This window comes from Elephantulus edwardii, unplaced genomic scaffold (genome assembly GCF_000299155.1).
Source record: "Elephantulus edwardii isolate Elephantulus edwardi_28Jun2011 unplaced genomic scaffold, EleEdw1.0 scaffold00164, whole genome shotgun sequence".
Taxonomy (NCBI): domain Eukaryota; kingdom Metazoa; phylum Chordata; class Mammalia; order Macroscelidea; family Macroscelididae; genus Elephantulus; species Elephantulus edwardii.
Window position 1 is genome coordinate 7,276,306 of NW_006399914.1, and position 10,975 is coordinate 7,287,280.

Sequence of the window (10,975 nt, forward strand, 5' to 3'; positions counted from 1 at the left end):
GTATTCTCTTAGCTACTTCCTGCTGAAAAGGGACGCTGTGGGTTTCAGGGTGAAGATCTTCTCTCACCCCAACATTTAATGCTCTCTCTACTTGTTAAAGTTTTTCTTAATTTGCAGATTTGCTTGAAGTATTGCTATTTTATTGAAAGACACACAGGAAAATATATACATATGAGGAACAGATTCAAGCTGTACCACTTTTAGCCAATATGATGAGTGAAATATAATCTCTTGTGTTTATTTGTACTTCTTTAATGATAACTGAAGCTGAGCATTTCTTCTAAAGTTTAAAAGCTTTACCTGCAATTTACCTATTTGTATCTACTTTTAATTTTTGTAGTGTTGAAACTTGTTTTATAGAAGTTCTTTTTATATGAAAGACATTAGCATTTATGTCTTCACAAATATGTCCAGAATTAATATAAATGTTTTAGATAATATGAAAAAATGTTAACACCTATAGAGTCTAAATTATGCTGTTATTATATATCATGGAGTCACAACCAACTCATAGCTGACCCTCCAACAGGCTCTCTGAGGCTATAAATTGCATAAGAAGAGTCTGTCTTTCTCCCATGAAGCAACTGATGGATTCAAACTCTGTTCCTCTGACATGGAAGCACAACTCTTTACTACTAGGCTACCAATAGTGGTGGTTGTTAGGTGCTGTCAAGTAAGACTCACAGCAATCTTACGAACAATAGATCTGAATCCTGTCCTAGCCTGTGTCATCTTCATAATTTCAGACAGTCACTGTGTCAATTTATCTTGTTGTGAAGGGTCTTCTTCTCTTTATTTAACTTTCCTCCTTTCCCAGCTTGATATACCTTTCTAAGGAATAGCTTCTCCTAGCAAAGTGCCCAAAGTATGTGAGATGAGGTTTTATCATCTTTGCCTCCAAGGACACTCTGGTTGTACTTTCTCCAAGAAATATCTGGGTTTTTTGGCAGTCCATGGTATATTCAGCAGTCCCCAGCACCACAGCTCAAAGGCATCAATTTTTCTTTTGCCATATTTTTTCATTGTTCAGCTCTCAGATGCAAAGCAAGTGATGGAAAAAACCATGGCTTATGTCAGGTGTACCTTAGTCTTCAAATGGACATCGTTGCTCCTCAGCAATTTGGAGATGCCATGACTGCAGACTTTCCCAATATCTCCTGATTTTCTGATTGTTGGCACCATGGGAATTGACTATGTATCTAATCATTGACAATTTCAATCTTTTCTCCATCAAGGTTGTTGTTGAGTCTTTCTTCATATCTATTCAATCTATAGGCTGAGCAAGGTTGTTAATGAGTCTTCTTCTGATCCTGATGCCACATTCTTCTTCATAGTGTCCAGATTCTTAAATTATTTTTACGGCATACAGATTGAATAGAAATGAAGAAAGAATATAACCCTGATGCACACTTTTCCTTATTTAAAGCCATATTGTGCTCCCTTGCTCTTTTTTGGATAACAGCATCTTGGTCTAGGTAAAGGTTTCCTACGAACACAGGTAAGCATTCTGTGATTCCCATTCTTCTCAATGGTAGTCATAGTTTGTTACGATCTACACAGTCAGATGCCTTTGCATAGTCAATAAAACACAGACATTCTTCATTACATGCTTTCAGCCAGGAGCCATAGACATCAATCAGCATGATACCCTGTGCCATGGCCTCTTCTAAACCCGGCTTGAACTTCTGGTAGTTCTCTGTCAAAGTACTGTTCTAGCCATTTGGGGATAATCTTTAAGATTTTGGATGATCTTTCACTTGCAAGTATTATTAATAATACTATTTGATAAGTTCCACCTTCTGATGGATCACTTTCCTTGGGATTGGAACAAATATAGATCCCTTTCAGTCAGCCAGCCAAGTAGCTGCCCTGCAAATTTCCTGACAGAGACTGGTGAGCACAGCCAGGGCTGAATCTGTTAATTGAAACAAGTCAATTGGTATCCCATCAATTCCTGAGGCCTTATTTTTTTTTTTTCCAGTGCCTTCAGTGTAGCTTGAACTTCTTCCTTCGTTACCACTGGTTCTTGTTCATACAATACTTCCTGAAATTTTTCCATGTCAACCACTCTTTTTGATATGGTGATGGGGGTATATTTATGCACTGTACTGCTTTTGAACTTTCTGTGTGTTTGCAGTTTTTCACAATAAAATGTTGTTGTTGTTGTTGTTATGTGCCGTCGAGTCACTTGTAACTCATAGCGACCCTATGTACAACAGCCCTAAACTCTGCTCTGTCCTGTGCCAATTGCACTGTCTCTGACACTCCCATCCCAATTACCCCAGTCACTGAATCAATCCACCTCATAGAGGGCCTTCCCCTCCTGTGCTGTCCCTCCACCCTCCCAAGCATGATGTCCTTCTCCAAGGAACGGTCTCTCCTCACAGCATGTCCAAAGTATGTTAGACGGAGCCTCAGAATCCTTGCCTCCAAGGAGCCACCTGGTTTAGCCTTTTCCAGGATGAATCTGTTTGTTTTCTTAGCAGTCCATGATACTCTCAATACTCTTCTCCAGCACTACAGCTCAAAGGCATCAATTCTTCTTCTATCCTGCTTGGTCATTGTCCAACTCTCTGATGCATAACAGGTGATAACAAAGATCAGATGCACCTTAGTCTCCAGAGAGACACCATTGCTCTTCAGTACTTTGGAGAGGTCCCTAACAGCAGACTTTTCCATGGCTGTATGCCTTTTAGTTTCCTGGCTACTGGTGCCAAGAGTGTTGACTGTGGAGCCAAGCAGACTAAAGCTGTGAATAATCTCAATCTCTTCACCATCCATCCTCATGCTGCCAATTGGTCCAGTGGTGAGAATCTTTGTCTTCTTGACATTGAGCCTCAATCCCTATTGGAGGCTGTAGTCCTTGACCCTCAGCAGCAAGCGCTTCAGGTCCTCCTCAGTTTCAGCAAGCAGGGTTGTGTCATCTGCATCACACAGATTGTTGAAAAAAAATCTTTGATCAGAGATTCTAGGAAGTCAAAATCATCTAAGGATTGAACTCAATAACTCAACTCACTGCTCCTCTGACTCAGAGACCCTGCACACCTAGTTCCTGAGGTTGTAAAGCTTTACAGGAGATTCCTCATCTTCTTTCTCAGAGCAGCTGAGACTCAAACTGCCAGAGTAGTGTGGTCATTTTTAGTGCTTTTTATGTAAATCCAAGTTTCCATTTGGCGATATTTCAGTTTGGCTTGGAGGAGTTTCGTTAACATATTTTATAGTGCAGGTCTGTCTTCTAGTAACATTTTCTGGACTTTTATTTATCTAAAAATGTTTTCTCTCTCATCTTCATTAATGAAGAATATTTTGGCCAGATATAGAATTCTGGGTTAATCAGATATTAACAGCAGTTTTAAACTATTACCCCATTATTTTCTGATCTTTATTGCTTTAAAGTCAGTCACTGTTCTTATTATTATTGTTCTCCTGTGTGTAATATTATTATTCTTTCTGGCTGCTTTTAATTTTTTCCCCTCATTTTTTTGTTTTCTTTGCGTTTATTCTGATTGAAGTTTGATGAACTTCTCATGTGTTTATATATTTTTTTAAATAAGACTTGGAAAATTTGGAACATGTATGTGTGTGTGTGTGTGTGTGTGTGTGTGTGTGTGTGTGTCTTTTAATGTTCCCATCTCTCTTTCCCTTCTAGGCTTCAAAATACATATCTATTAGGCTGTTTAATATTGTCTCCAAGTCAGAGTTTATATTGTCCATCACCATGATTTGAAACCCTTAGACTGTAAGCTTTTAATAAATCTTTAAACAAATCTTAAGCAGATATTTTCATTTCAGATAGCATACATTTTAGTTCAAGATTTTATGTTTGGTTGAATCTTGGCTGAAAGTAGAGAACAAGAAGAATGTCTCTCTGTGTTTCATTGACTATGCAAAGGCATCTGTCTGACTTCATTTATCACACCAAATTGTGGCCAATCCTGAAAAGATTGGGAATCCCATTCTTAAGAACACTTAATTGTGCTCAGGTGAAATCTATACTTGGACCAGGAAGCAGTCATCAGAACAGAGCAAGGAAGCACTGTATGGTTCAAAATCAGGAAAGGAGGGCATCAGGGACGTGTCCTGTCTCCATACCTTTTCAATCTATATGCAGAAAAGATAGTTCAGGAGGGTGGGCTTTATGAGGAGGAATGTGGCATCAGGAGTGGAGGAAGACTCAATAACCTGTGTTATGCAGATGGCACAACCTTGCTTGCTGAAACTGAGGAGGACCTGAAGTACTTGTTGCAGAAGGTCAAGGACTATAGTCTTCAATATGGATTGAAGTGCCACATCAGGAAGACAAAGATTCTCACCACTGGGCCAACTGTCAGCACCATGATTGATGAAAAAGAGATCGAGGCTGTTGACAATTTCAGTCTGTTCGAGTCCACAGTCAACCCTTTTGGCACCAGCAGTCAGGAAATTAAAAAAAAACACAACAACAAATACAACAACCTAATTGCTTTAGGGAAATCTGTCAGGAATGTCTCCAAAGTACTAAAGAGCAATGGTGTCAGCTTAGAGACCAAGGTGCACCTGATCCAGGCATGGTCTTTGCAGTTACTTGCTATGCATCAGAGAGCTGGACAATGACTAAAGATGACAGAAAAAGAATTGATGCCTTTGAGTTGTAGTGATGGAGAAGAATGTTGAACATATCATGGACTGCCAAGAGAACAAACAGGTTTATCTTAGAGAGGGTGAAACCATGCTGCTCTTTGGAGGCAAGGATTCTGAAGCTCCATTTCACATACTTTGGGCATGTGACCAGGAGGGACCAGCTTCTGGAGAGTGACACCATGCCTGGATGGGTGGAGGGACAGCACAGGAAAGGAAGACCCTGGATGAGATGCCCTGATAAAGTAACTGGTGGTAGGTTTGTTGGAGACAGAGACTGGCTCAAGATGGGGCAAGGTTCAGAGATGTTGTACATAGTGTCACTATGAGTCGCAGTGATGTGATAACATATAACAACAACACACAGATATAATAGGTTTGAAGAGGAGACACACAATTAATGCACATTTTTCTTAATTTTAAATCATGTAATGTTCCCTTGCTCTGTTTGCACAGATGAGCACAATTAAGTGTTCTGGGATTCCCATTCTTCTCAATGTCAGCCATAATGTGTTATGATCCACACGGTCAGATGCTTTTGCAGAGTCAATAAAACAGGCATTCCTTGCAGCAATGAATGAATGGAAATCCAAAACCTCTGTAAAAAAAAGAAAAAATAAAAAATTATAAAAAAAACAAACAAAAACAGGCATTCTTCAAGTATTCTTTGCTTTCAGCCAAGATCTATCTGACATCAGCAATGATATCCCTGTTGCCATGTTGTTGTTATTGTTGTTGTTGGTTAGGTGCCATCAAGTCGTAGACTCATTCATAGCGACCCTATGAATGAAAGGCCTGAGCACTGTTTGTACATACAGTTTCCAGAGGCAAGCCATTTCGGAAGTGGATCCTACTCCTGCTTCCAGCTCTTGCCATGACCTCTTCTAAATCCAGCTTCAACTTCTGCCAATTCTGTATTTCCTGCTCTAGCCATTTTCGTAAAATGATTTTTAGCAGTATTTTGCTTGCATGTGATATTAATGATATTGTTTGACAATTTCCATTCTGTTCTATCACCTTCTTGGGAATGAGGACAAATATGAATCTCTGCCAGTAAGTCAGCCAGGCAGCCCTTAGCACAGTACAGTCCTCTGGGATCTTCATTCATCTCTATTTCCCCAGTAGTTTTTCCATTAGCATTTCAGAACCTCAATGTGTATATGCAGCTTAGTATTCAGCCATACACTTATGTTGACCCTGTGTACATGTTAAGGGGCTCTGGTGGCATTATCTGTAGCCCTACCATTACCTCAAGAAAGAAAGATGGGCAATCTCCTTCCTTTAAGATCGACAGCCTCAGATGGAGGGTCACTCAACAGTCGTAGGGTTGGAACCTACTCAACATTTTGCAAATATCTGTGGTTCCTTCTCTATCAGTCACCCCTTCTCTAGTCTCTGCCCCACAACGTTTAGCCTCCTAAGTAACGTCAATCTCCTTGCTCTGTTGCTTCTATTGAGACTGTTTTCTGTGTTGGACTCCAATTCCAGTGTTGTGGTTTGGAAAGTGCCCCCAGGCAGCAAGTGTGATTTTGGCGCTCACTTCATATGGTTCCTTTATTTCATGGCTCACAGGCCTGTATTGTGACCTAGTGGCTTGAAAGCAGTTCGTACGTTCTGTCCAATTTTACGGTTATTTCTGGCAGTCTACCCATCACCATGTCCTGGCTGAAACAGATCTATTGTCTGGAGGAACTAATACATTAAAACTAAGACTATAAGTCTAGAGGCAGACATAAAAATAGGCTTTAGAGTGGCTTGCTAGTCATACTAAATTCACCATTCAGTTTTAGTCTTGGCTCAAAATGGTACCATATTTGAGGAATCAAACATGGTTTCTGAGTAATCCCATCCTATCCTGTTAATGGCAGGCAGTTGAACAGTTTCAACAAGTTTTCTCATGTAGAAAGACTCAACCATAGATAATATTTTTGACACCTGGAAGATCTCCCAAGTAGAAAATGCATTTTCTTAAAGTCATGTGAAAGATTGACAGGGTTTTGGGTTTGGGTGGGGGGGGAGGGTGTTTTGTTTTTCTTTTTGTTTTGATATTTCCTTTACATGGTTCTAGCTATTCCTTGGAAAAGAGTATCATGCTTGGAAAGGTAGAGGGTCAGCAAAAATGAGGGGACCCCCCAATGAGCTAGATTGACACAGCGACTGCGGCAATGGCCTCTAATGTGTCAGAGATGGTAAACATAGCACAGGATAGCACAGGGTTCAGATCTGTTGTTTATAGGGTCACTGAGTCGTACTCAACTTGACGGCACCTAAAAACAACCACCACCTCTGTCAGGAGTTAAATGGAGGGCTCTAACAAACCACTCGGTCCACAAAAATATGAATTCTTACTTGATTTTTATTTTTCAGATTTGAATTTGGCAAAGAAATATCTGAAACGCTGAAGATTGAAAATGCTTTGTATTTTGATAGAAAATATCTCTTTGCAAATTCCAAGACTTACTTCAACTTGGCGGTAGACGAAAAGGGCCTTTGGATCATCTACGCTTCAAGTGTGGACGGCTCGAGCATCCTCGTAGCACAGCTGGATGAAAGGACTTTTTCTGTGGTGCAGCACATCAATACCACCTACCCCAAATCCAAAGCTGGCAACGCCTTTATCGCGAGAGGGATCCTCTATGTCACAGACACCAAAGACATGAGTGTAACATTTGCCTTTGATTTGTTAGGAGGGAAACAGATAAATGCAAACTTCAATTTAAGAACTTCCCAGTCTGTCCTTGCTATGCTATCATACAATATGAGAGACCAGCATTTATATTCATGGGAAGATGGCCATTTAATGCTTTATCCTGTGCAGTTTTTGTCAGCTATATTGAAGCAGTGATGTAATGTTGCTCTCCCTGATGAATTTCAGATGTTCTCTGGGCTCTTTTATTTCCCAGCTGAAAACTGGTCTTTACAGTTAGTCAGGTATTTAGAATATAATCTTATCACGTGAGTGTTTATAAGGCCAGTGGGCACCCTCCAAATTCAGATTCCATTATGGAAATGAGCAATGGACTGGAAGTCAGAACAGCTGAGGTTTAGTGATTCATCTGCAAATAAACTGGGCAAGACACTTCCTCCTCTTTGACTCTCAATTTCTCCACAGATAACATCCAAGAACTGGTGGGAAGATTGTCTTTACCTATAGGAAATTCTGTAATTCTTGGCTTTTACTACTTGCACTATTTTTATTCATTTATTTTATTGTGTTTTAACCACATGCAAATTTATCCTTAGGTTGATACGCCTGGTATGTTAAGCAATGAATTCCTCAATGATGGAATCACACTGACCCTTTTAGGCTACTAAGACAGCACATTATTCATAGTTTAGTATTTTTCTGTGCATCTGCATCTGCCACCGTAAGGCTGTAAGGCCTTGATTCTCAGCAACAGATCAAAGCCAGGTTTTAAAATACAACAAATTAGACGTTTCAGGTTCTTATGCCTTTTCTATCATGTGGTTCTAAATCACCCATATGATGTTGGTTGTTTCTACCATATGTAGAGATATGTGCTATAAATACATGAGTACAGAAAAATAACAGTGAGCAGTAATCTGGCTAAAGCCATGGGTATGCTTTGCATCTTTAAAAGCAGCAACATTTGTAGTTACATCTACAAAGGATGTCTGCTAACTATGGCCTGTATCCCAAACCTGACCAACCTCCTGTTTTTAATAAAGTTTTCTTAGAACACAGCCACATTTGTGTATGTGTACAGTCCACATTTGTGTATGTGTACTGTCTATAGTACTTCTGTATGACAGGAGTGGAGTTGCTTAGCTGTGACAGAGACCGCAAAACCCAAAAAATATTTACTCTCTGGTCCTTTTCAGGAAACGTTTGCCAACCCTTTACCTGGAACATAAAGTGAGCATGACTCTGTAAATTACTTATTTACCATATATATCAGAGCCCAAGTCTTTGGAATTTTTTGGTATGTGTTTGGGGTTTTTTTTGTTTTTCAGAGTAAAAGGTATCATTTTCCTTGGTTTGAATATTGGGTAGAGTGGAAGGAGAAGACTAGCATAAAATTAAATGGCCCTCAGCAAAAGCAGCTAACGAGCTAATTTCCTAACAGTTTTAATGGCTATGATGTCCCTTTGAATGCCAAGAGTAAGTTCAATTTAACCTACTCTTTATTATGTCCTTGGCTAGATGTATTTTATGACAACTCAGTTTCTCAAATATACTTCATCACAAGCACTGAAACCCGGATACAGCCACCAAGAAGAGAGAGAGCTGACCCTGCAGTCTGGAAGGAGGCTTAGAGAAAAGGCTGTGGGAAGATTTCCTAGCCAGTTCTCACTGGAGGGCTGTAGACTGTGGGAGGGCACTGGCTACATTTTCACTGGGTCATGAGAATGTGTAAAAATATGGTGTGGTCCTGAGACTATGTAATCATATATCTCAAAAACGATTAATAGAATAATTTTGAAATTTAGGGGAGGTACAGATTTAAATAGTTAAATCTCCCTACCTCCTGAAAGTACCCAGGCAGCTATTAGTGGAAAAGCTAGTCATATGATTTGTTGTATTTTCAAAACAATTTTTTTTACTGTTTAATTAGACTGTGCTATATTATCAAAGCATTAAAAAAAAAACCACACACACACTAAAAACCCCTCTTTTCAGATTCCTGTTTTGAAACAAAATAGAGTTCCAGTGTCCAAGATCAACATGTCTAATGAATGGTAGTGTTTTAAAGTTTTTAAAAAATATATGTTGCTGTTTGTAGACATAGGAGACCTGGAAATAAAATTTCATTGTAATAGTAATAATAGTAACATATAAAATACTAATTACATATATAGTAGCAGTCAAAAGCAATTAGTTACTGAATTAGCATACATTCCTTTTAATGAGACATTTCTTTTTTTTTGCTGTGGTAAACTAATAGGAATCCCTGAGCAGAACAAACAATGAAGCACTCAGGCTTACTAGCTGAAAGTTGGTGGTTTGAATCCACCCAACGGCACCTTGGCAAGTAGGTCTGTTGATTTGTTTCCAAAAAGTAACTAGAAGGTCGCAGTCTTGAAATCCAACAGAATGAAGTTCTATTCTGAACACAGGTGTCACCAAAGTTAAAATTGACTCAATGGCAACAATAGCAGAATAATAGGACAACTGAATGACTTTATTGAGAGTTAGGGGAGGTCTGACGGCTTAATGGTAAGCAGTTGCACTGCGAACCCAAAGGCACTCAATTCGAATTGCTCCAGAAAGATGGGCAATCTCCTCCCATGTGATTTCCTGCCTCTGAAAACCTAGAGAGTCTGCTACGGGTCAGCTTCACCTCAACAGTATATTACAATTGAAGTTTGCATTTACAGAGAAAAATGAATTAAGATTTTACTCCTTTTCCCCCTTCATACTCTAATTGATTTAAAAAAGAAAAAATACTTTTAAGTCAAGGTATGAGTAGTATATATTTTCACCTAAGTTGCTTTAAAGGACTTTTCAAAATATCTGCACTTCTGACGTCAGAATCAAACTCGGTATATCTCTAATTCTTCCTTAATCTGAAGTAGATTGTCCCCCAGTGGAAAGTAAACAAAACTATCCACCGCACCCTCAAAGCTCGCCCAGAGCCTGCTTCAAAGCATTTTCTTTCAATTGATAACTTGTGCTGTGGAGGCCCGGTAAAGCTCCAGGCTCGTTCCATCACTGAGCACAGGTGTGACAGCAGAGGAAAAGTTTTGTGGGCAAAATGTTTAAATAAGGACTTTTGATCTTGGGCACTTTTATTCTTACCTTCAGGGTTACAAGATAAAAGTGAAATGAGGCACTAGGATTCTTGGAGTCAGGTGTTATTCTCCAGCTGCAAAGAGGACATTTCAGCTGACTACTGATATCAACTGTCTGAGGAAGTGCTTCAAAAGGCTTTTTTTGTTTTTACCCAGATGCCATGATTTTGTGAGTCATATCATTAAAAGGTGTGAATTTGCAATCTGTAATTAGAGGCTTTGAACAGCACAACAGGAAAATGAATAACAGTTAATGTATCTGACTGTAATTTATTTCATTTTCATCTAGTCAAATAAAATAATCATATGTAAAAGAAGTGTATTATTTCTATCATTTGTTAAGTTACATGTAATGCTTAAAAGGAAAAAGAGCAACTTAAAATGACACTGTCGAATTACATTGCCTGCTTCTCTCTGCATCTGTTTGATCTGTAAACTGTGGATAATAATAGTACTGTCCACCTCCTTTGCTTTTTCTTGACAGTAGTTTTTGTTGTGTACTGTCGAACAGTGCTCAGGCCGTTCGTTCATAGGGTCACTATGCGTCATCTACGACTTGATGGCACCAAACAACAATAACAACGACAATGACAGAGAACTGCGT

General features: G+C 39.2%; 1 protein-coding gene across 1 annotated transcript in view; it reads left to right on the forward strand.

Moving 5' to 3' along the window:
- The window catches only part of GLDN (gliomedin), a 99,050-nt gene extending 91,570 nt beyond the window's left edge, over nt 1-7,480 (forward strand). The window contains exon 10 of the mRNA XM_006895315.1: nt 6,985-7,480. Coding sequence (XP_006895377.1) covers nt 6,985-7,462 — 478 coding nt within the window. The 3' untranslated portion in view covers nt 7,463-7,480. The remainder of the gene's footprint in view (nt 1-6,984) is intronic.
- Nucleotides 7,481-10,975: the final 3,495 nt, after the last annotated feature.